Source organism: Periophthalmus magnuspinnatus, chromosome 17 (genome assembly GCF_009829125.3).
Source record: "Periophthalmus magnuspinnatus isolate fPerMag1 chromosome 17, fPerMag1.2.pri, whole genome shotgun sequence".
Taxonomy (NCBI): domain Eukaryota; kingdom Metazoa; phylum Chordata; class Actinopteri; order Gobiiformes; family Gobiidae; genus Periophthalmus; species Periophthalmus magnuspinnatus.
In genome coordinates this window covers 24,330,207-24,356,601 of record NC_047142.1, presented here as the reverse complement: position 1 = coordinate 24,356,601, position 26,395 = coordinate 24,330,207, and the positions used below count along the sequence as shown (strand labels likewise).

Genomic DNA, 26,395 nt, shown 5'->3' with positions numbered 1-26,395 from the left:
TATTTCATGTACACAGCTAGATTTGGGAGTCATCCAACAGGCTAAGATACAGATCTCTTTAGATAATGTGTAAAGTACATCAAAGACACTCCTCATCTCATTCCAGATGTGTGCGCCTGCATACACCCATGCACTATTCACGCTGATCATCTCCCACATTTAAGCTATCACAACAAGGCACACAACTGCACTGTGCACCAGTTTATGGACTACTATCTTTTACTTTCTGGAGTCTTAAATGAATAAATTAAAAAATCTTAAACTGCCAATTCGTACTTTTTCTAGATCAAAGATGCTGACTTTGGATTTGGCAATTCTGCTTTTTACCACTAGGGTGCATAAGGGACTCAATAAAGAATGGTCCCTTGTATAAATGTATATCTATGTCACCAACATTTTTGACCCCAAATCTTCTTTGTAAAATGTATGCCATATTTATATTTAAACTTTTATTTTGGTCAGACCTTTATATGTACAAAAAACATATTATTGTTTTACTGATAATGCCATTGATTTTACCCTGACCGTCTCTCCTTAATTTAATGATATTATCTTGACTCCACCCTCATATAAACCTTACGTGTGTTTGCAGATTGGCCTCTCGCCTGTCAGCCGCTTTACATTGCAAATACACCAGTGTTTACATTTGCTCCACACTGACAATGGTCACTACGGGTTACCTTGACTCACAACACAGGTAACCAATCAGAACCTGAAGGGAGGAGAGTTTACAGGAACAAAAAGAGGAAGTAATATCTGACAATGGCTCTGGAGAAGACAAAACACGGTCCACACTGATATTAAATCTTACCTTGTGTAGCCCTAAAGAAACTGATCCCAGGTCAGAGAAGTGGTGACGCCTCTTGTGTGGGATAAGACCAACCTCTGCTGTACCTGTCAGCGGCTGTTCTGCAACAAAGTCAATGCACAAACATAAGGTAAGAGCAAAGTTTCTGATTAACTGTAGAAATCACAATTGAATCATTCTTGTGCATCTTATAATTTGTTTTCACTTATTTAATCATACATTTAAAGAAAAGTTATTTATACGGTTTAGTCAGGAGTTATACAGGAAAGTGAAAGTATAAGGATTGCTTTGAAGTAGCTGTTTATAACAAGCTCCCATACTGTTTATCAAATACCTGCAAACCCTTTTAAAGGACAGAAAAGCAATTTTGTTGCAGCCAGCTTTCACAATTCTTCTACATTATTTTGTCCATTCATTTTTACAAGCCCTGTGTTACCCCAAGCAACAAGAAAGGCTTATCAGCAGCTGCTTCACTTAGCATACTGTTATCAGCCTGGCCTAGTTCACACACAAATACACAGCCTATGCCCCTCTGTTTCTATATCTCTGTTTGATACACAAACTGGGGAATGAATGTTATGGGGCTTATCAGTGTCCTGAGGGACTGGCAAACACTTCACACAGACTAACCTATGTGACAGGAGAGCAGATGAACAAAGCTTCATACTGTTAGATATGTATAAGAGCCACAGGCAGCTGCAGGGGAAGCTAACACGTACAGCTTGTCAGTCTAGAGCAGCTTCCACTCAGACGCCACAAAACGTGTCAAATACAGATGGCCTCCTTAATCTGCAAAAGCCAAACTACCCAAAATACAACTTTGCCCCTGCACCAAATACTTTTGCGTTGCTAAAATATTGAGGCAATTTGCCAATATCTAATCCTGATTTTCCAGTTGGGGAGTACAAAGACATGCCACATAATTGGAACACCTTGTTTGGAAAATGTTTGCAATCATTCATATTTTAGATCAATACAATATATTCCAAAGTCATCACCCAGATCCTTCAAACAATCTATTTCAATGCAGCCCTGGTTTATTTTAGTATTAGTTTTGAACTAATTCTTGATCAGGTTTAGTTAACGCTCAGTTAAGCGTAAACATAGATAAACATGATCCACAAGGTACATTTTAAAGTATGGTGATTTTACACTCTCCTTTAATTGATTTGAGCTGCAAGAATTGTTAATTATGTTGAATATTTATAATAAACACAGCATGTTTGCTGTGATGTTGAGCAGCGCTTGTTTTTTTTTTTTTTTGCTTGAACTAATGTTTTTCTTTGCTGTGATGAGTATGCCAGATGGTATTTTGTTTCTATCACAAACAACAGAGGAAGTTGGAAATGAGAAGGACACCGCTGGCAGAGATGTTGGCAGCGGTTTGGTGCAAAACTCAGGAAGTGGTGCCTCCTAACTGAGCTGTGCTTCCTGAGTGATAACTGACCCAACATGCTGTGCCTCTGCAACTAAAATGATTTCTTTTATATTAATTCACTACATTGCAACTGGGTGAGAACAAAACATTTTCCGAATACTGTTGTTATTACATATGCATAGGCACAGTATTTGTTTAGAGGTAGTTGCAGATTCTATGTTTACAAAAGCCATTATGAGGCGCAGAGGCCTTGTGAACTGCAGCAAATGGCGTAACAAACCAGTCAGCATTAGTTGTGACACGGACTGAAGCACTTTTTGGAGGGAAAGAAAAAAGCCAAACAAGCAAAGATAAAACACAGCGTGATTAGCAAACAAAGGGAGCAGGCGAGTCACTTTGGTAAGTGCCATTTAAAGACACGCAAGGAATTTCTGAACCCCCCCCCCCCCCCCCGGTGACCTTGAAACACTGGGCAACAACATTGTAATGTTTTATGCTCCACTCCAGTGACTGCCTCCACCTTCTGCACACGGCTCTGTAGAAAGTATTGCTCAGTAGAAATGCTTCCTTCCGGTGCCTCTTAGAAGTATGATAAGAGAGAAAAGTGGAGTGATAAACGCCACAGGAAGGCAAGTGATGCAGATGTCTTTAACAGCATCATGTGGGGTAATTTGTAATTCTGTTTAAAAGATGTTGTGTGTTGTATGTTATTTTGGCATCTATGATCTACTACCCCATCCTTTTATACAAACTTTTTTCTTTGTTCTTCTTTAGCAGGTTTTCAGTTCAACCACAGGACAGTTTAGCAGCCCCCCACTTCCTCATCAAGCATCGAAACAGAGCACAAGCTTCCTGTGACGCCTCTGTGTCTGTGGTCAATCAGTAAAGTAGCATCAATGTTTTTCATTATTGCGAAGTTACACTGCATTGGAGGCAGACACTGGCCCATCCATCTCCAAGGGAACCTACGCCTCTGATTGGGAGGAGGATTCACACTGGCAATAATTTTATCAACCTGCATAGAAAGACACACAAAATAATTATTTAACAAAAGGCTATGGTTTTGTTAAATTAAAAGTTGGATACTTTGGACCTAACCATGCTACAACAGACAGAGCTCATCTTTGATTTTGCAAGTGATCATGTGAACATGTCACAGGTGACTACTCTCCATCAATTAACTTTTATTTGTACTTGACGTCAATTCTAATCTGATTTGCATTGTGTTTTGCAGCTGATGGCGTGCTCTGATTACCCTGCGGTGATAGTAGAACAAGTTCCCCACGCGCACCTGCTGTCCTACTCGGGTTTGACCTGTGAACAGTCCAACAAAGACGACCATCAACATCTTCTCAAAGGTGTGTTTATGGAGACATGCTAACTTGAACTACCTGCCTGCAGCCCATCACATCACATTACATATGATATGATATGACAAGGACTAAATTAAGCACAATAGCAGAGAAAGGAAAGGTAACTTCTGATGGCGCATGCGCAGCGTTAGGCTCTGAACAACCCGACCGACCCGACCACGCTCCGGGGAAAAAAATCAGGAAGTAAAACAAAACATTCCTGGCTAGTGTCTGTCTTGAAAGACAGGCAAATACTATAGTAGGATGACGTGGACAATTTGGGATAAAGCACCAATGTCTTAGCCAATTTCTAATCAAATGTTTAAGAGTAAGTGCATACTATGGTAGCATCGTGTTACTTATTTGTTTGGAGGGCTACGAACTGAAAGTTAGGCATGCCTTAAATGCTATGCTAATTTGCTAATAATACCCATGCCTATGATGATAACAAGACGTGTTGCTGCTTTTGATTTCCGATGCTTGTATTCTTTGTGGTAAGATGATAATTCTGTCATAGACTCTGTAAAAAGCTGTATCGAACAACAGCTGTAAACAAAAGTTGATGACCGAGCAGCTGTTAGCAGATGTTTGCTATCGCAGCATCTAGTAGCATTGATGTATGTCCATGGAACCAAAAAAGATGCTTTAGTTTTAGATATTTTTAGAGATGTCTAGTGCTAGCCAGATCTGAAAATAAGCCTGTATTTTTTCTAGTGGAGCCATGTGAAAGTGGTGAAGAAGAAACCATGGAGACACTTGTTGCTGCTGACTCCCTTCTCAACATGGACTGTGCAGACACACTGTCGCTGGAAGAACATTACTGTAAGCTGCTCATCACTTCCTTTAACAGTGTTGGTGAACCAGGCAATCTATTTTTACACATGAAGGTTTCAGTTGTTCTCGCTAAGGCTGAACATATTTGTGTCCTCCTGTAGCCCAGGCCTTTTTACCTTCACTCAATGATGTCATTGCTGCTCCAGTTACCCAGGTGACTGTGTCAGCAGAGGGCATTGTGGGAGCTGTGGACCAGCCGCTGTGGCACACTGTGCACCATGACCAGTCTGCTACAGCCCAGTCGAAAAAGAGAGGTCAGCCACTGCCAGCTTATGTAAAATAAATGGCCTTTTAAGTCATTATGGTAACAATTGATTATATTTTTTTATTTCAGGAAAGAAATACAGAAACCGTAGAGCTGAGTCTCCCACACCAGACATCACTGTAAAAAAGGACAGATATAATAAAGGTACTGAAGATACAATACAATAGTATGAAAATTATATTATATTTTATTAATTAGTCTGCAATATGCTGTAATATGTCACTTTATCACATTTTAAGTATATTCCATTTCTCTGTAGGTGGAACCACACTGTATCTGTGGCAATTTTTGATGGAACTGCTGCAAGACAGACAGGTCTGCCCCCGCTACATCAAATGGACAGATCATCGCCAAGGGATCTTCAAATTGGTCAATTCAAAAGCTGTTGCCAGACTCTGGGGCAAACACAAAAACAAACCTGACATGAATTATGAGACAATGGGCCGAGCTCTAAGGTATGACAACTGTAATCTCTTTATTAGTTCATATTTAATGTGTGCTATTTTTAATGTGTGCTATTATATATTCAGGTAAGTAAAGTCTGTTGATACCGAGGATGAAGAAATAATCTGGATATTGTCATGTCATTGTATCAAAGGTCTCACAATAATATGGACTGTAAGAATATATAAGAATTGCAAGCATCTCCTATTTACCTGAGCTTGGAACCACTACAACCTGTTTGGGGACTTGTGACCCCTTGTGGCTGGAGCTGGTATTAAACCCAAAAAAGTTATCTATAAAGAGGGATATTAGGGTTTGCTCTAATTTTAACTTCTATTCTATCTCATGTTCTCTCATTGAACATTTTAGCTAACTTTTAACTCATGTTGTACACCTAGGTACTACTACCAGAGAGGTATTCTGAACAAGGTGGAGGGCCAACGTTTAGTATACCAGTTCACGTCATTGCCCAAAGATATGATTTATATCACTGATGGAGAAGGTTCCAAAGAAGAGGAAGATGAAAACGGCTCTGATGAAACTGACAGTGACTCAGATGACAGTACAGTATCCTCGTGTGATCAGTCTTTTGACCAGGAGACGTTTTGCCCACCTCCACAAAAGAAAATGTCAATACGACCTCCTGGTCCCACAAAGACCAGGGTGGCTCCCAAAGCTGCGGTCCAGCGTGAGACAGTCTTGAGGTCAGCCAAGAACAGCCTCATCCAGGAGCAGCATCTGCCCATCGTCTCTGCAGAGATGCTGCGTACCCTCCAAAACCTTCAGAAGGTCCAGTCTCTACAGCCGTCAGGTCACGGCTCTGTCTTCAAAACCGCCCAGCTGCTGGGGAGCCTATGTGAGCGGCAGGCAGCAGCTGAAGTGGCAGTGGACAGTACACCTGCTCACAACAATGGGGAGAAAAAGTCGCACTGTGGAAAAACTACAGTGGAAACCGTGTAGCTTGTACATTATGTAGTCTAGCACAAATCTATGAAGATCCCCAACTATTTATACAGTTTCACCTTATGCTGTTGATCCAAAGTCTGACCAAATGTCACCGCAGCACACAATATGTTTGTATTTTATTAGTACAGGTACTCTACTCAGTGCCCTCTTTTGCATCTCTGAGTGGTCATCACTTGTGATTGAGTCTCACAATATCAGTCTTTAGATTATCTGCAGTATTGTGAAAATCATGTGTGTATATATTTTATTTTTTCACAGCAAAAACATAGGTTGGCTTTTGGCAATTCCAGTATAGTCAGTGTGAGAAGTGTAAAATGTCAAAAACAGGCATTATTGATTTTATTCAAGCATCCCACTTTTTTTTACGGAAATATATTTGGTGTCCTCAACTGGAGGGGTTCTTCCTCTAAATAGCAAATAAGGAAAAGGAGGCATAAGTTATTTAGTGAAAAATGTAAGAAGGTGAGATTCAGTCACAAATGCTTTCTCAGGATGTATTGGACAACCTCCAGGACAAAAATGTGTAATCTTATGAGCTTTGTCGTAATCTCAGCATTATTTAACTTTTTAATTACCCTTTATCTTTCTTACACCAAAGTTACATGCACTGGAAGCTCTATTGCTGCATTGTCTGCAGACACGTGCTTGCACTCCTGCTCCTGATTTTGGAGTGACTTTCTGATGATCACACTGTGCCCTGCTCTCAGTCTTACTCTCGTATGTGTCTTAACTGTTGCACGCTAATTAAGGTCTGCCTTGTAAATGGGTTTGCACTAAAGGTTACTCCTGCTGTTTAAGTGCCTGAAGACTGGTCGCAGTGTCCTTGGTGTTTGAGGACCACAAGGATGTTAAGGGAAACATTCCATTAATTTACTGCTTTTGTTTGTGAATGATTGAAAACAAGGGATTATTGTTATTTCTGAAATTGCAGTCCGACACTGCTGCTCCTCTGTGACAATCAACAGTGACATGAACCTGTTGCTTGTTTTGCTTTTGTGCCTTATGTGTACTTGTCATTATTTAGTGGTTATTGTGTTCTTATACTGTACACATATTATTAACTTGTATGAACCTCTAAAGCCTTAATGTCTTTATGTATTGTTTATTATACAATATACTGTATAACTGTGCTTTTTGCCATTTCCCTCAGGTTTATAAAACTTTGATTTGCTTTATAGACTATATGCCTTTTGCACCCAATTAGCCTATGCAAGAATAAAACGACTTGCTCATTAAGTCATACTGGCTTTGTATTTACGCTCAATTATGGCTCAATTATATTTATTAAGGCTAATGCTCTAACCACCATTCTATTTTAAATTCATGTATATTTCTCCATTCTCTGCATTTGACCCACCTTTCAATACCAGAGGGGCAACATGTCATCTGACCCGACCTACTTCTCCAGATTTTGTGTTTTCTGTATGTTTTACATCAATCAGTATTTATTTTTTTACCTACAAATAATAACATAATTCATCCTGTTAAAGGAACTGTATATACATCTTTAAATTATTCAAACAATGTAGTTTTAATTGAGAATAATTACACTGGGTTACAAAAAAAAACATTTTTGAAAGTTGACTGTGTTTTTTCAACTGAATTAGGACCATTTTGCACCGCTGAATCCAAAAATGATATCCATTTTTCTCAGTCAGGTCAGGTTTTTATAATTTGATTGTTTAAAAATCCGATCTTCTGACTAAATTGATTACAATTTTGTGACGTTATCAGTGTATTTTCTTTAATATTTCTCATCCAAAAAATGTTTTAGGAGATAAAAAATAGTTTTCTAACAGAATGTATTAATTAAATGTTACGTTATGTTAATTGATAAAGGTAAGTACATGTAAATTGGAATGTTACATTATCATTGTGCAAAATTCAGGACATGAACTTTTGTTTTTATGAACCCCTTGACTGCTCAGCAGCAGGGATGTCTCTCTTCAGAGTCCAACAGTAATCAGCCATCATGACTGCATCCCAGCGTCCCTGATACCTGGTCTCCATCTCTTTTATGTCCTGATGGAATCTCTCCACCTGCTCATCACTCAGTGATCCTAGATTCTCAGGAAACCTGAACATTTAGCTCCTTTTAGGAAAAAGGATGTGGAGCATCATCATTAAAACCACACTGAAGGAATCTTTGTCACTGATGTCAGGAACTTCTACAAAGACGGGTACTGGAATTTCATCACAGTGAGCTACAGGACGACGTGCTGATTCACGATCAGGATACTTGAGGCTACTTCAGTTCTTTCTGTTGATCCCAGTCACATCAATAGCCCAGAAGTAGCTATTGATGTCGGCTCCCTCCAAACCATGGGAATTCCAAACTTCAGACAACTCTGACCACTGACGCAGACACTCGGTGCATGACTTGCATGCCATGTGTGGCGCCCAAGCTTCATCTTGGTCACCAAGTTTAATACCAAAATAAGCATGGTAAGCACGCTTTATGAAACTTGTGACTTGATTCCTGTTAGGAACATTGGTGTATTCACCGCAGATGTAGCAGAATATGCCAGGCTTATTTTTGCAAGATTCATTCACTTGTAAAATATATATATATATATATATATATATATATATATATATATATATATATATATATATATATATATATATATATATATATATATATATATATATATATATATATATATATATAAATGGATGGATGGATGGATAGTCATAAGTTGGCACATGCAAAATCTTCAGAATTTGTTTATAGCGAGAAATATAACAGAATTTTCCATCATATGACGTGAAAATACCCATACATGTAAACAAAATCGTCCAAAAACAAATATGTAGCTTAGTTCAGAACGTTGACCTGATTGAGCAAAACCAATTTGATTTTTGGATTCAGCACATCAAAATTATCCTAAATCAGCTGAAAAAATCTTAGACAATAAATTTAGTGTTGACCAGTGTTATTCTTACGGTGACTTAGAATGCTCTGAATACTTATTACCTAACCATTACCCACAGCCAATCATTAATCAGAGCTAGTGCAGCCTCTGCAGCTCAGTGAATGAATTCTGGAGGTTCTTTGCTTTCACATGAAGCATTGCCTGTCCATACGCTCGAAATGAGAGAAACTCAGTTGTGATATAGTACCTTTCTTAGGGTTAAACAGTTAGATCGCAGGCTACAGTTCCTTTAATTCTGGTCCATCACCCCCCATGGACCTCCCCTGTCTTCGCTGTGCTGGTGGTGTGTGGCCCCTCCAGACCGCACAGGGCGCTGTTGTCACTGTGTCCGGGCTGTTGCCGGATGTTGTCAGTCGCAGCTTTGAGCAGTAGCCGCTGTTTCACGTTTCCGTGGACGGTCTTCTCTAGAACTTTCCCGTAGCACCGTGAAGTCCCAGGCACAGCGATGGCAACTGAACGGCAAGTTTTTCGCCGTTATTTCGCACATGCACACTGATAACCTCGTTTAATCCTTCCTCTGTCTTTCCTTTTAGCAGTTTCCCTGATAGCCAAATTGACGAGGATCCAGAGAAAGCTCTAGAGGTAAACAAACTGCTTCATCATTTATTTTCAGATAACTACCCTTGAATCGTTTGACACCATATTCACATATCGTTCTATTTTTGTGTAATTTCAAACCCTATATTGTGGTATCACTTCTTTATTACACTGTAGTAGATAGAAGAACTGCATATAGTTTCACTTTCATTAGGTTTCTAACAAGCTATTCATGGGCTCCAACGTCCTGCCTATATGCAACATTTTGGGGATTTTTTCCCGTTTAAGAGAGATAACATTTATTTTTAAATTCTCTATCACTATGGCAACAGTTCTACTTAGAGTACTTATTATTTTGAGACCCATGGGTTATGTTTGTCATGTTAAAAGGAGGTGTTAAAGTGTCATGTTAGGGTGGAGGGTTTCAAAACCTTTTCTTCTTCTTGATGATATTGTTGTTTTGACTGGATTGGTCCACAAAATGGCATAAAACTGGGCCATCTCCATGGAGACAGGCAGGTGACTCCACCAAACCAATGTATTTTTGGAGATTCAGTAAATGAAATATTTTAGAGTTGAACCATACTGTGGCATTCCAAGTAAAGCATGTTATGAGACAAGCAGGAGACAGACACCCCCACCAGAAAATGTACATGGTACACCTTTAAATTATAATGACCACACTGTATGTGTAGGGCTGCACTATGTTTCATATGGTACTTTAACCTTTGTACTTTTACAGGCACTGAACAAAGCCCTGCAGGAAGAGAAAGACAATGCTGAGTGGTTCTGCCAGCGTGCCTATGCCCACATCCTTCTGAAAAACTACACTTGTAAGTTTACTTTTAAGTTTTATATTTATAAAGCATGGTTATATAAGTTTTAGTATCTTGACAACACTTATATGATAAAACCTTGAATGGACAGTCATGGTTAGGTCCATGAATCTTACGCAGAGGTGAGATAGAAGGGAAAAAATACTAGGGATGAAGTAGTGTGATCATTTACAAAACTGATGTTTGGCAAGACACTTCACCTGTCTGCCCTTCAATGTGAGTGTACCTTACACCTGCATATAAATGTGACTAACATGCCATGAAATAATGAAACTAACACATTATCAACAAATGATAATCCTTTGAAAATGATCAGCTGCATAAACATTCACACAAAATATTTTTTTTTGTAATTTGCAAACCTGTGTTGAAATTTTGGAAAAAGAGTATTAATGGCCTTTTTTACATTGTTTAATCCAATTTGTTTTCCTTTTTTCCCTTTTTAAGCTCTAAATTATTTTTTTAAAGCAGGTGAAGTAAAATCAGATTTTTGACAAATGCTAACATTAAATCAGAAAATGAAAAGCATGTGATATGAAGTGATAAAAAACATATTAATGGCAAAAGCTTTCATGCTATGCAAAAATGTTTATGTACATTTTAAAATAAAAGATTTAATATATCTTTTTGCAGGTGCAGTTGATGATGCCAGGAAAGCTCAACAATTAAAACCTAATCTTCCACAAGCTTTTATGCGCACAGGGTATGTATCTTTTCTATTGTACAATTAGTTTGGTTAAAAAAAAAAATGCTGCAGACCATTTGTTGTTTGTGGTGATATAAATGCATTTTGTTCCTGTGTTGCCTGTAGAATAGCAGAGTACCACTTAAACCATCTGGAACCGGCACACGCAGCCTTCACTCAGGGACAGCAGCTCGACGGTGAGTGCAGGCCTTGGTACAAACTTCACAACCTCCTACTCACCTCCTCCAGCACTGCCAGCAGCAACATGTCTCTGTAACTAACATCTTTAATAACAGACTTTAGGTGATTCAAGCACTGTGGAAAAAAGCAGTAAACTACTAGAATAAATTATGTATCATATATAGATGATGTTGAGATAGTGGATTGTTTTAATGATAAGCATTTAATTATAATTTTAGTTATATAGTTATAGTTATAATGATATGCATTTATTTTTTGTGTGTGCATTCACTCTTTTGTGCAATACATTAACTTTAAACATTAACACATGTAAATATAGACACATTGAAACACATTCATTGACTGAATTATATAATCTGACTTTGTGTTTCATAAATATTATATTTTTATGTTAAATTATTGATGTTGTATGTAATGTCTGTATTGTCAGAATTGTTGAACTAATAATAAAAAGTAAAAAGTACAAATTATATTTTCACATTTGATTTTCCATATTGGTCTTCTTGAACAAGTTGGTGCAGAGTACCATGCTCCTGTCTCCCATTTGCATGTATATTCTTAATCACAAAAAGTAACTCTTCTTTATATGACTTAACAGTTTCGGACAAATCCTTTGAGGTCTGGATCAAGCGTTGTGAAGAGAAAATGGGAGGTAAGTAGTCACATTTTCAATGCGTAGTTGCTCTTTGTTTTATGTGCTCATCTATAAGAACAGTGAACACATTTAAAACTTCAAATTACTCATCTTTATTGAGTCATTGGTGACCTCAACTGACCTTTTCAAACAAATGCAGCAATGATCATATTGAGTTACAATCGTTGTTTAAAAACATCTTCTCTCTGTGTTGTAATTGAATGAAATTTCCTAAACTCTGACATGAACATCACTATTGTCTTTCCTGGATGAACAGATGGAAATGTGAGCTCACAGTTGAGGAATAGTCAGACTGAACTACTCCATCCAATAAACAGTTTTTGGCTGCCTGCGAGGTGCATTTACTGATACTCACGCTGGGACCTACTGAATCATCAAATAAACAAGAGCACGAGTTTTGACAAACAGGCTTCACACCCGCTTGCACACAGACTCCCACGGGCCATATGATTCATCAGAGTTAACATTGCCGATGTTTCAAAGCCCCCGACAAGACCTGTCCCCCTCTATAATCCCCCTCACTGGCACGCCCAGGCTGTGAAGGCACAAAATTGCACCAAAATTAGAAACATCCTACTTTGCCTCATGCTCACACCAGGACAAACTGTTGTGTCTCTGAATCCTGTGGCGTTAATTTGAAGTCAGCACAAAGCATCTGGTAAAGTCATGATTTCTAACCCCCCCCAACACACACACATGCATACACACAATTACACACACATGCATACACACACGCCTTTCAAACATGGCCTCGTTAAGACAACATTAACACGCCTCCAATCATCTCATCTCTGTCTTCTGTCTCTGTGCTCTCTCTTTCTGTAATGAAGCCTGTGAATAATGTATGAAAGCATGCTGTTAAATGGTGATCAGACGCTCTGTTAATGAGCGTGGATGGGCCGATAAACAAATCGACAACTAGGCGTGTGTCACTTTTCACTTAAATGTGCGTTTCAGGACAGCACAATTTGGCCTTGATTTTAAGTTACAAAAAGATGTTTCACCCTTGCACCTGCTTTATACATGACTCTGCTCTCTCTCTCTCTCTTTGTTCTCAGAAGAAAAACAGAACGGCGATGTACCCAAGGTGAGTTTCCATCTGTGGCTGCTAGGGGGAGCTGTTGTTCTCAGCGTTAGCAGCTTGTAAAGAAGCACCTGCTATATAGAGTCAAGCATCACCAAGTCTCCTTTCTCTCTTGTTTTGCCTCTCTGCATTTCCCCCCATCAACACATGTTCATCTCAAAATATCAACTCACTGATGTCTCAGCAACAGCCAGCGGCACCTGTAGTAAAGTAAGTGCATAAAACAGTGGGGTTCATGTTTTGAGAATTTTTCCAGTGTATTTGGTCATAAATGGTATACCTTTACCTTATCTCCTTTATTATCATGGGCCTTAGTTCTATAACTAGGAGATCCATTGCATGATACAATACATACAATTCTAGGACTAGTAAAGAATATCCTTGTTTTTGCAGACACGACTGGTACCAAACAGAATCTCAAGTCATTGTCACAGTGATGGTGAAAAATGTTCCCAAGGATGGTGTCTGTGTCAGCTTTACGGAAAGAGAGGTATGAACTCTTAAGCGCAGTAGTGCGACTTTGAGAGCTTGTGAAATGCTCTGAGCTGTTTCTTCTCTCAGAAACAGAGATGGGTTGGCTCTTGGTGTTTCCTCAGGGGGGCCCATTAGATGGGTCTTGCACACACACACACCCTCTCCCTGCGGACCAACTATGCCTCCAGTGGTGCCTTGTTAACATTGCCCCCAAAGTACAGATCTAAGAACAATTTACCCTCCCCAGATTCTCCAACCTCCTAATTGTCTGTAGATAGAAGTCATCACTGATCTAAGATCAGCCTGAGCCCCCAAGGACAACACTTTTCTTTCTTTTTCATTTTTATTTCTCTTTTTCCTTTCTCTATTTTTCTTCACCAATCTCTGAGGGATGACTGCAGGGTGCCCATGGGACCTGCTTTGTCTTTACTAATAGAATAACAAAGTTGAGTTTACCCCTTTTAAAAGAAATCGCTCACACTTTGCCTCTGATTCACAGTCATTTGTTAGGCTCTCTCTGGTGTGAGGCACATATAGTTCATGTATTTTTTACTAGGTCAGTTTATACAAAAGAAATTAAAGATGAAAGGCACTGGTCTCAGTCATTTTCCCTCGTGACTCTATCTGCAGCTGCTGTATCCACAGACACTGCAGCACTTTCTGCAAATGAATTTAAGTCTTTGATAGTTTTGTGGAATTGCCTGAAAGCAACTTAACTTTCTAAGCTTTTATCCCTAATCAACTTAGTGCATTTTTCTCCAAGCCGCTAAAGTCCATTTTTATTAGAAAGCCCAATGAGTGTTTATCTACACAAACAAACATTGCTGTGGTGTAATGTAAATACACCAAATGTTTAAATCTGAGGTCTGGGACAAGGCTTAATATTCCCAGGCTCTGTTGTGAGTTTGTGGGCCGTAGCTGGACCCATTCCTCTGTGCAGGAGCAGCGAGGCGTCCAGTGTGCTCTGACTGACAGGCTGTTAGGAGCTGTCTGACCCGCCCCATCACTCCCTTTGTGGCTCAAGGGGACAGCGCCAGCTTACTCTTGGCTGTCACTGTGGCCAGATCAGATGATTATTCTCACAGACGTGCTGACACCTCCTTGTCTGTTTTGTCTTTCTTCAGATAGCGTACCACATTCTCAGATTTCTTTTCTATACTCAAAGAAAGCATCACTATTGTGTTACATGAGTATAATTATAATATTTAAGACCATTTAATAACCCCAAAAGTCTTTGGATTAAATCTAGAAACAAGTTTTAGACATGATTCATTAACCAATCTAATAAAGCTGATTTAAATGCTAATTTGAATTATTATCCCAAGGGCACCACTTTACCTTGTATTCATCACAAAACCATACATTTTGTTGCTGAACACGGCGTTGCCATAGCAATTAACAAAAGGCCTGTTACGATAACTAATTTTGAAGCATTATATATTGCTACAGAGGAAAATTGCGATAAATGATAATACTGAAAATACTTTATGCGACTGACAAAAAGCAGCATAATCCCAGTAAACCTGTTTTTATCACTATCATTAAAAAAGCTTGAGCTGCAAAAAATAAATAGCAGAATAAAACCGATAGTTCTCCAAAGAAGTTATATATTCTATTCTATACAACTCAGGTCTTATCTTGTTACAAAAAAATGTCAAAATCTCCCCACTATTGCAAAGAAAAAATATCCATGATAAATATTGAGCCTCAAAATATATTTTTCCAGCTTTCATGTATTGAACAATAATTTGATATAGTTATTATCGTAACAGGCCTATTTAACCATTCAAAACTATGTATTATATCTTTTGAATAGTCAGTTCCTCAAAAAGGTCATCTATAAACAGGTGCTGAAACCTATGAAAACTATGAATAGTCAACTGCTGCAATAGGGTATAAATAAAGGCAATATCTTGTCTGATCCACGCTAAAGCATATACATCTTAATTAGACTCAATGCAGGGAGAAGTCCATTTCCAGGCTTTACTGTTGAACTTTTACATTTAGTGCAGTATGTCCACATATTATATGTGTGTTTCCTCGCTCACTGTGTTCTTCACTTCACAAGTACTACATACAACAGGGGTTATTGATTGCTGCTAGGTTATAACTCATAAAGAATGGTCTTTGCTGGGAGCTGTAACATGTCTTTTGTCTGTCTCCTCAGCTCTTGGCCACAGTACGACTGGCTTCAGGGGACAACTACAACCTCAATCTTCACCTCCTTCATCCGATCGTCCCTCAACAGAGCACCTTCAAGATCCTGTCCACCAAGGTATCATGCATTTTACATCAACCATTCTTATTGCACTGCCCCAAAGAATGACACGTTATCTGTTATCTATGTTATCTATCTAATTTATTTAATACCTAAAGGCTAGCCACCTTATCCCACCCTGTCCATTTTTACTTCTGACTCCTACTGACCAGCTTTCCGTTTGTGTTCACACTTCTGGTTAAGCAAGAATCCCATTTGTTTCAATGTGAGAAGTAGAGAGGAGTCTTACACCTAAATAATGTATAAAGTAGGTTGATTAGTGTAAATTGTGCACAAAAAGTCACGCAGCTTTTCATTGAGTGACTTGGAAACAGCTTTGTAGTTTGTATACAACTTGTTTGCCGTTGAGATCGGCTGACCTATGCAAAATCACACAACTAGAATGAGGGGAACAATTAATGCCGATATCTGTGGCAGCTTCCTCAATAGGTTGGTAAAGAGTAAAGATTAGAGTTGTGACATTTTGCACTTGGTAACATCTTTGACATTTGAGGTGCAAGAACTGGCGACATGTTCATGAAGCAGAAACAGACGTGCACCCTTTTAAAGACACAGCACTTGTGTTAAATGGACCATTGTGCAGTAAAAGCCACATCAATTGGGGATTGATTTTAAACTGGTAAATTGTTGTCCACCTAAGGTCATACGCACTAATGATAACATAACTGTAACCTTAAATACCATGGAGGTAGCCAATAAATGTGTTAAAACATGCCTGTGAATGTCTTGGTTGAGGTAAACTGTAAAATTAAAGAGCAAAGTGCACTTAATACCCTTTTTGAAAGATCACACTGAAAAGATTTATTTTTGTTTTCCGATATCATCTCATAGGCGATATATTGCCCTCCGCCAGCTTTTTACTTACTAAAAATGCATGTGTGAAAATATATCACTTCCCTATGTGTGATAGCAACTGTAGCTAAAAACAACCTGTTTACGTCAAACTTGCAAAGCATAAAACAGAAATAAACAACCTTTGAATAAGACACAACCTTTTTATTTATTTATTCCAAGGAAATGCTTCTGCTAAGTTTTTGAAAGTCAATAAAAGACCTTGAATTTCCCCCGGACTGCTCTTTAACAATGAATGTAGCCTTGCCATGATAGCCTTTATTGTCAACAGTAAAGAAGCAGACTATTAAACGTGTCAGGGAACATCTTTTATGCTGCTATAAAGAATATATGACATTGTATTGTGAGTATGTGTGTGTATGGGGAAAGACGGGGACCCTCCAGATGGGATTAAAAACATACACTTAATTCTCCCATATGCTTCTTAAGCGTCAGATAAAATGTTAGTAGACGGTTGTATTATTAACTAATCATGAACATATGTGACGTGGTTAAAAATGCATCAGTCATGAGATAAGTTTAAAAGCCTGGTGTGCAAAGCTGCTACAGATCACCACTTAGTTAGCACTTTGAGATTAAGTCTTAATCTTCTCAATAATTCAACATGCAGTAAAGTAGGCTGTCACTACCTGTAATGCTTTAATGCTGCTAAAGCCAACCACAGCCGAACCTAGAAATAAAGAAATCCTTATCTTTGGTTGTTTTTTAGTGGAGAAGTTCACCAGAGGAGCGAACAGGAGATTCACACATATGCTCAAATCCACCGCCTCCGCACTCGCACACATTTATTAGCTCCCCGGGTTTCTTAGGCGCTGTTTAAGGTGATTATAAGCCTAACGAGTAGGCAGGGCACTTTAACTATACCCCAATTAGTGCGTATTATAAATGAAGTGGGCTAATGAGCACTAGTGAATGGGTGCTGATTCAGGGTTTAGACCTCTGTCCGCTCTCAGGCTGCACATCACGGCAATGTTTTTTCAAATATATTTTCAGGGACAGAATTCATTTTTCAGTACATTGATCAGCCTGGCCTTGTCGATACTGTACCATAAAACTGTAACCTCGCAGAGGGAGCATCCTGGCAGTTCGCTGGGATGGAGATGGATGACCTTTCACTCGTACTGGCAAAGGGCATCTTCAGAAATCATTTAACTTACTCCACTCAATTCATTCTATTAAGTTTTTTATATACAACTAAGCAGACTTAGTAGCAGGAGATAGTATTGTAATACCTTTGTAATATATCGTACTTTCTTTCTTTATCTTTATTTATACAGGGGAACTCAAAGAGAGCACTTGGGCTGCCTTTTTCATGGGCGCCCTGTTTAAAATACAATACAAGCAGAAAAACAAACTAAACAAACAAGTATACAAGCCCATATAAAACATTAAAAATCAGTGCAGGTGTGTGTATGTGTGTGTATTCCATTTTTATGAAGCAAAACAGCTAAAAGCCCTCTTTCCCATCTCAGTTTTGGGGTGGCTAGTTCTTAGTGTTATGCAGTTGTGTGATCTGCTATTAAATGTTCCAGTATCAGTGATTAATAAGCAGGTGAGGTATTCTGGCAGTTTTTGAAGTAGAAGACTTACTATCAGAGGTGGGTAATATATTATATAAAAACTGCAAATTTATCTCTGTATTGTTTATTAAAAAAACCAAAATACTTAAAATAAATAACTGTTTCAGTTATGCTCAGTCTCCCACTAAGCAAAAGGTTGGTTGTTGGAGCCCTACTACCAAGATTTCATACTGTTTTGTTCTCGTAAATTACACTTACCTCACCTGTATAAACTGCATTACTAACTACATTGCTACTGGACAAAAACAGACATTGACTTTTGACACTTTTCAGACTTTAGAGTGTATGGTTTTAATTGTTCTGACCAATAGTCACTAAAAGTGTACCAATCATAAATGCTTGAATATGATTATTCTACATCTAAATAAAATAATTCATTTAAAAATTCAATGATGGTAGTTTTCATCCAAGGTCTTCTTTACAAGAGAAAAACATTATATATGGCTGAAATGCAGAAAATCTTGTACTACTAGCTAATGAAAATAGTTTGGAACATTTTAAAGCATTGAAGGAGTAGGTGTAAGAAAGCAAAAAGATGTTGGCATATTTTGTTGTGACTTTATTGATCTTAGCGGCTAGATGGCTACATTGGGTCAGGGCGCTTCATTTCGACTGGCTGCCCCTCCTCACAAAGAAAACACTCGCTCACTTTCTTACTTTTCCATGGCAACAGCAGACACTGCATACCAGAGGTGCACGTGGGCTGCAGCTTAAACAAGAGCTCAGTCTTGGAGAGGCCAGTGCCCGTGTTGGTCCCACTCATCTTTCTGCAGTTTGTTTTTCTTAATCCTACTTCCTGTTTCATCTTCCCAGGCTGCTGTGCTTTGTGCCTCCTCAAAAACACCTACCTGCCGCGGGTCTATCTGCCTTTCATTCATTGAAAACACACTCACCTTCCTCCAGGACGTCCACAGACAGTTAAAGCTCCCACAAAGAACCCTCTGTTCCCTGGTCCAGCGGGCTCCGCGGGAGCACATGGCCCTGGCACTAGGCTGACCTCCACTCTCAGTCAAATTTAACTTAACATAAATGACACATGAAGAAGAATTTTAAAGGGCCAATATACACAATTACATTATGAGCTTTTATTTGTGTTATAATATTATACCATTGTCAAAGGTGTACCACAAGTTTAGTCCCCCTTTCCAGACCTCAAAATGTACCTGCTTCTCTCTGTCATGGAGTTATTCTCCATAAAGGTCTTTGTTTTTTATTTAGAGTTCTTCGCTGGACTTGTTCTGATCTTGTTAGTTTTCAAATAGCTTCTGTATATCAGTGTAGGAGTGTAGCTGAAAAAAAATATTTTACTGGTCAGTAGATACAGATCTTGCACTGTCTGCTAGCACTTTTTTTAAACTTTGTCTTGATTGACAAGTAAGTATTGTCTCTGCCATACAGTCTATGGTTTCTATGCACAAATTATTCTAAGGACAAATAAATAAAGGAATAAAAGCAAAACAAGGCAGGGTTATATAAAGAATAAAAATCCACAAAAGAATAACACTGTAATGATTGCTGCAATGTGGTGGATAAAAATTTGTTTAAGAAAAAAATGTGAGTGATCTCAGTGGTGAACAGTGATGTTTAGCTTATTGAAGGTTTGCATTAGTAGTTTGTTGCTAGGACTGCTTACAAGGCAAATTTAACATCTACCGGTAACTGTATAACTTGTCCACCAGTTTTATGCCTGAACGAACTATGTAGCTACAGGTGAAATCATCACACAGTTGACAATGTGGGAAATGCCAACAAACTAGCACGCTCTATTGGGGCCTTACTCAATTAAATATTTTGGATCCATTTAATTCTTCTGAAGCCAAGCAGCCACTGGGGGGAAAACATTCAAATGAACAACAGCATCAGCAAATCAACTTCCTCCAGATTGGCATGCATCCCTAATGAGCCTTTAAAAAAACACATTGCCTTCGGAGCAATGTCTGTTACAGGCTGCACTGCTCTCTGCTCTGCACTGTTTACGCTTCATCGTCTTTAAAGACAACTTAGCAGAGGAAAGCTAAGCCGGGCATGTGACGCGCCCTAATCTTTCAACACTCTTTTGCCATTAACATAAAGTATTTTCAGTTTGTGTCTGCGGCGTGTTATCATCAGGGCGACCTCCTCCTGTCCTCCGATCCAACCGCAGGGGTCACCGCGGCAACAGGGAGCCAATTACACACCAGTGTATTTGATCAGAGGAGACGGCTGACACACACACACACATCACAGCTTCTGATTCATGCGGGCTGCTTCATTCACTCCCAAAGTCATCTCTTTTGGGGAAAAAGCTAAAGTGGCGTCTGCGCTCTTTAATTTCCATGCCTGTCAGTGTCTGCGAATGTTTATATTTAGAGCATTTATGTGTCTTTGAGCCGAATTTGTTTTGAAATATTCGGAAAACGGATCTGAAAGAAAAAGGGAAGAGAGGCAGGGTGAGGTCGTGCCAAGGAGGATCTGTGGTGAAGGCTCTAAACATGTGACAAGCTACAGGGGACCCCAGTGTCACTGTGTACATGCTATCAAGTCCATAGGAGCACACTGTCCAGCCCCTGGAGTCCTGGGGGGGGGGGGGGTGTATGCTGTCGCATCTCTTTATAGGCCAGAAAGTGTCCTGTCTCACACGCACACACACAGCAGGCCTGCCATGTCCCCTTAACATGTCCCAGGAAACACAGATGTGGCAGCAGATTAATGTTGTATGGGCCAGACTTGCACACTCACCAATCACTTCAACAGAGCCACAGAGACTCGCCTGTCCTGAGATTATGATGACTTCTCTACAGATATCTATAGATTTATCATATAGTAGAACATACACTTTTTAAAGGTATTCAAAAACGTATCTTTGATATAGGTTTTAAGCCACCTATAGTTAAAAAGTACCATATTGTAGAGAGCCTTTTATCTTTCGAGGTCTTTTTCAGGTTCCCAGCAAGTCATCTGCTTCTTAAAATGCTGAGCTGGAACTTGTCACAACACTGTTTTTGCTATTATTTATCCATGTTTGGCTCTAAGTTTCTGTGGCTAGTTTTTCTAGTTTGTCAGTGAGTGTTGTTATTTGGGATGGATGTGTTTTGAGGTAGAAGCATTTGCTAATCTAACATATTTAAATATTCAAGATTTAAAAGAAAACACCAAGAAATATCAGAGGGAAATTATTTGAAACAATGATGAGAAAGCACCTTTTGTCATTTAGGGTGCAGTAATAGATTTCAAAAAACATCTCTATGTATTCGAAATGGTGTGAACATCTGAGGTGGGCTGCTGTCTTTGTAACTCCCGATCAAACATGTTAAAACACTTTGAAAGAAACGCTGAGCTTAAGAGAACATCTGTTTGCAGCAACAAGATACATCTGTGAGAAAAAAAAGTACTGAACAAATTCTGTATAGTAGTTTGCCAACATGTTTTGACAAAAGCAGAATTTATACTCAATTTATTTCCACATGTATAAAATGAAATGTAGTGAACAGATTTACTTAACCTACTCCAGTTCTACTCCAACTTGTGTTGTCTAGTATTTAGGGTTATCGAAAATCTGTTACTAAAGCTAGTATCAAAACTAGATACTCAGTTGTGCAAGTGTTAATAGCAACATTATTAGAACTAGTATAAGACCACATGGTAACGTAGAGTACTGTACAAGTATGAGCTCTATAAAAAGAGCTTTTTTATCTTATCAGTCATTAGGATCAAGCCTTTTCCTTGGTATCGAATCAAGTTTTTTTGTTGTTTTGTGACAGCACTGCTAGTATAATTGTGCAGGATTAAGGGAACTGTGATCCATACTAAGAGGATCTCATGGCATGGCTTGAAAAATGGCCATGAATTATTCGGGCTGTAACCTGTATTCTCAGCAGGGTTGGTTCTTTTTTTAGTCCGTCGGCCCTTAGCAGGTGAGCCAAAAGTTAATTTCAGACTCTGCACAGATGCCTCACTGTGCACACGGGGCCCGCTGGTGCTGAGGCCAAAACCGCTGACAAAGACACCCGACCGAAGTGATCTATCAGCGGCAGAAGGTTGGAGAAGGTTGAGGCAATCACACTGTCTCATTTCCTTCAGTCTGCCTGCGTCTCCGTGCTGTCAGTTAGCCGCTCCTCCTCCTCCTCTCCCTGCTCTACCTCTGCTTTTCTTTCCCTCTTCCCTTATAAATGAATCATCACGCAGCGGCCAGCGGAGCAGAAATGTTCCTTAATTGCACCGGCACGTCTCGCTCACGCACAGGTTGGACATGTTAAAGGCACACAGCTATAATGGCAAGAGTCGCTTGTGTGGTTGGTATGTGGCCTGTCACTATAGCTCAGTGTTAAAAGCCTGTGTCCCCTCTCTATCTGCCTCTCTTTCTCTCTGTATTTCCATCTTTGTCACTTTACCTCTCTCTCCCTGTCTCTGTCTCTTTCTGTATGTCTCTTTCTCTCTGTCTTTACTTCTTTCTCACTATCGCGTTCTTTCTTTCTTCCTCGCCCTTTCACTCTTCTCTCTAGGGATGCACCGATATGATACTGGTAATAGATATTGGCACCGATGTTGAAAATTTTGGTTGATAGGATATCTTCTTCCAAGATATCAGTTCAGCAGATATCCCATTTTGGACTATAAATATAAGATAATTTAATGGCCAATGTTTGCCCAAAACGTCTCATAATATTAAACCTGTATTTCTCCAAAACTGTTATGTAGTTACAAAACTCTGCCTCCCTCTCTCTCTGCCTCTCTCTCTCTTTCTTTCTCTCTCTCTCTCTGTCTCTGTGTCTCTCTCTTTCTGCCTCTCTCTCTCTGCCTTTTCTGCTCCCATAGTTGCCTCTGCCTTGTCGTCCCAATGTAATGATTTAGATCAGATGGTGCTGTGTGGAATTAGGCGCCACACTCCTCCCTCACTCCCTCCCGCTCGCCCCGTCTTGCACTGGCCCTCGGCTGACAGGCATCTCGTTAGTGCAGTATGTCTGTCAGCGAGCTTCGAGATTGAGTTGTGCCCCCGCATATCCCTGATCTGTCTCTTTTTTTCACCCCACAAACACCCAGATTTGATGCCAGCTCTGAAAAAACACAACATCTCTAGCTGGCCTTTCTAATGATCTGGTGTCCCACACTTTAAGATGTCACTGTAATGGAAGTGTTATTTTTGTCCTGAGCAGAAAAAGAAGTAAAAGACCACCATTTTGTTGAAAATTGTTATTCACCCTCTTTTTCTTCATGTCAGGTGGAGATCAAGATGAAAAAGACCGATGCCATCAGATGGGAGAAGCTGGAGGGAGAAGGACAAGACTCCAACATCAAACATTTCAATCCCCGTCAGTCCACAGCTACAACTTTTTATTCTGTCTCTTTGCTTTCATATTCCAGTTTCTCCCTCTCTCTCTATCTCTCTATCCCTCTCTCTGTCTCTCTCTGTGTAAAGATCAATATAAGCTCCGGCATTTGTCTGTGCCATGCTACCAAAATGAGAGTGGGCAGTGGAGCTCTGCTCGGCTCTTTCATTAGACTGACAGTAAAAGTAGGCAGGAAGGGATAGGTACGACAGCAAGTTATGACTCAGTATTTTTGCCCACACATTCACATCACTGACTAGATTAATTGTTCATATAAATGTGTGTGTTAATATAGCAGAGGGACGGGAAAATGAAATCAAAAGTTACGTGGGAAGATGACTAGCCATTGTAGTGGGTTTGAAAGAGGCAGCATGAAAGCATGGTGTTTAGGTTAGTTTGACGTTTGATTTTATGGAAAAGGAGAGCAGTATGTCCACGCCTGGCCTCAAAATGTCGACAGCAAGTCAATTGCATTATTTATGTAAATCTGTCCGGATTACACTCAGTCTGGAGCAGATGATTCCAGTTGTAGTCTGGATTTTTACACTAGATTTTTACATGTCCTAACACGGGACAACAGTTTTCTTTGTGTAAATCTATTATTTTTGTCCAATCAAGTTGCTGCTTTTAACACGGTTTCCTTTTCTCAGATCAGTACCCATCGTCATCTCACTACACTCAGAAATGGGACAAAATGGTGGTGGACCTAAGCGAGGAGGAGAAGAATGAGAAGCTGGAAGGAGATGCAGCACTGAACAAGCTTTTTCAACAAATCTACTCGGATGGCACAGATGAGGTCAAACGCGCCATGAACAAGTCTTTTGTAAGTGCCATGTTCTAATACTTCTATCCATAAGCGCCATAGTTGCATTTTCACTGCATACACGCTGGAAGCTTTTGTTACAAGGAAAAATATATGTCCTTGAGAGCTAATGGCTCCCTGTAGGTTTATTCATACACACAGCAAAACATCTTCAGTCTAGTGCTACATAACATTCTTCAGCTCAGTTGTTAGATGAATGTAGTTTGAAATCTATTCATTATATTTATTTTAGTTCAGTTTAGGTTTTATTGAGGAAAAACGTATGTTAACAATAAAACCAAGAAGTATATAGTGCATGGAGCGAAATGTTATGTGTTGAATCAACACACTGTTTCAATAAATGTTGAACATGTATTTGTATTCATAGACTATGGGCTACAATTGGTTCTTACTGAATAACAAAAGGTTTTATCTCTGTGTCCTGTCTCTGCAGATGGAGTCGGGCGGCACAGTTCTCAGCACCAACTGGACAGATGTTGGAAAGAGAAAAGTGGAGATGAATCCTCCAGAAGATGTGGAGTTTAAAAAATACTGATGCTTTGGTTTGTGTGTCTTTGTGTCTGTTTTCTCTCATTTTACACTCGGTGCACCTGAAATTAGCAGCCTCCATGGTTGATTCGTTTCGCTCTGAACAAAACCACCCGTGGCCTGCTCATGGCCAGCAGGGGTCACATCATTTGAATAATCAGTTCAGGAGATCATTTTGCATGATTTGCTTTGTGATGGTTTTCATACTGACAAGAACAGACTTAAATGGAAAATATTCCCCAACAGAAACACCCACTGCCTTTCTACTTGGAGCCTTTTCCCACACACACTACCACATTACTCTTGTAAAAATGTAATATTAAGATTGGATATCTTTAAACTATGGTTTCTTGGCTCATTTCCTGTCAGTCATCTTGTGGTTCAGCACCTGTTACTCCCTTCGACTTCTGGTGTAAATAAAAGATTCAATGTTTGGCTCAAAGTAATTTTTTTTTTGTCTTTTGTGGTTTGTTTGCGGTGGAAGTGTTTTCGGAGAAGCCAGGAAGTCTGGGAATGGATCCATCTGACACAAAACACTGGTATATTACAGCAAGAGCCATGCTGAGTGATTATGGTGCTGGGAGGGATGAAATCTGGCATTACTGATATGAGTGCACAGTGGAGATATGGGTGGCAGCTCTGGGATAGGGTTTACGAATCATTGTTGGATCTCTATCTCTGAGGAGTGCTGCTTTGGTGCAAGGACACTGCAGAAGTGAGTGAAAGTGGAAGCGTGGGCACCTCTACTTTGCACTGTACAGCGGGCCACAGCAGCTCGTGTGAGGGGGCGTCCCGCCAAGCCCATAGAGCATTAATATGGATCAGCCTTCTAACCACACCATCAAGCTTCTCACACTTGCTTAAGTGTTAAATTCATCACACATCGTTTCATCTCTCGTAACGATCAAACGCCCATTTATGACAGTGGATGGGACTCTTGACACAAACGTCCAGTATGCCCCATCACACCCAAACATTCGCCCCCAGCTCTAGCTCCGGGCGCCTCAGACACATCAAAAGGACCTAAGCACTTGGTGGATATGATCTGTGAGCGTGACAGAGCAGTCTTTAGTCTCATTAAAGAGATGCAACATTAAACATTGCCAGAAACTTCTTTCTGCACATCCCTTTGGAGATTCTACTAGCTGTGACACTTCTCCAAACTGTTTGAAACAATGGGGCCCTGAATGTGTCAGTGTATAAATATGTAATTATGCACTGATTAGACAATAGACGATGGAAAAGAGAAGAGGCTGTTTCCTTAAAAAAAGTTTATTTAGTCATATTGCACTTTGAGATTCAATGGCGTCTGATTTATAAAGTTCTTCAGTGAAGACACACAGTACATCATTTTAATGAGACCTACTCCGATAGAAAATAGCAAAGAGAAAGTGTTCAAAACACGAGTCAAACATTTTTCATGAGAGTAATGACCTCACAACAGATGCTGTTTGTGCCTGCAGAAATGTTTTACACTGAATTTATTTACAAGAAAACGCAACGAACTAAACATAGATAATCAGCACTATAAATATAAGGCATTTTACTGATGTATATTTGTTGCAATGTACAT

The 26,395-nt window shown here is 39.5% G+C and overlaps 2 protein-coding genes across 5 annotated transcripts; both read left to right on the top strand.

The window, feature by feature from the left end:
- The first annotated feature begins 729 nt into the window (after positions 1 to 729).
- LOC117385703 (ETS-related transcription factor Elf-1-like) lies at positions 730 to 7,287 on the top strand. Of its 3 annotated transcripts, none has more exons than XM_033983014.2 (8): positions 730 to 938; positions 2,961 to 3,345; positions 3,421 to 3,544; positions 4,253 to 4,360; positions 4,474 to 4,626; positions 4,707 to 4,781; positions 4,897 to 5,092; positions 5,480 to 7,287. In XM_033983014.2, the coding sequence occupies exons 2-8, from the start codon at positions 3,286 to 3,288 to the stop codon at positions 6,039 to 6,041; spliced, it is 1,278 nt and encodes a 425-aa protein (XP_033838905.1). In that variant the 5' UTR covers positions 730 to 938; positions 2,961 to 3,285; the 3' UTR covers positions 6,042 to 7,287. The 3 variants fall into 3 exon arrangements, with proteins under 3 accessions (XP_033838905.1, XP_033838906.1, XP_033838907.1); XM_033983015.2 differs by having other exon boundaries at positions 750 to 938; positions 2,964 to 3,345; XM_033983016.2 differs by lacking the exons at positions 730 to 938; positions 2,961 to 3,345; positions 3,421 to 3,544 and adding an exon at positions 3,714 to 3,866.
- A 2,027-nt stretch (positions 7,288 to 9,314) lies between these two features.
- Positions 9,315 to 25,268, top strand: sugt1 (SGT1 homolog, MIS12 kinetochore complex assembly cochaperone). 2 transcript variants are annotated; one of them, XM_033983017.2, is made up of 13 exons: positions 9,315 to 9,442; positions 9,517 to 9,565; positions 10,263 to 10,353; positions 10,990 to 11,059; positions 11,168 to 11,238; positions 11,841 to 11,894; positions 12,956 to 12,984; positions 13,166 to 13,191; positions 13,375 to 13,471; positions 15,623 to 15,730; positions 23,363 to 23,453; positions 24,122 to 24,294; positions 24,728 to 25,268. In XM_033983017.2, the coding sequence occupies exons 1-13, from the start codon at positions 9,429 to 9,431 to the stop codon at positions 24,827 to 24,829; spliced, it is 975 nt and encodes a 324-aa protein (XP_033838908.1). In that variant the 5' UTR covers positions 9,315 to 9,428; the 3' UTR covers positions 24,830 to 25,268. The 2 variants fall into 2 exon arrangements, with proteins under 2 accessions (XP_033838908.1, XP_033838909.1); XM_033983018.2 differs by having other exon boundaries at positions 9,342 to 9,442; positions 9,520 to 9,565.
- The last annotated feature ends 1,127 nt before the right edge of the window (positions 25,269 to 26,395 follow it).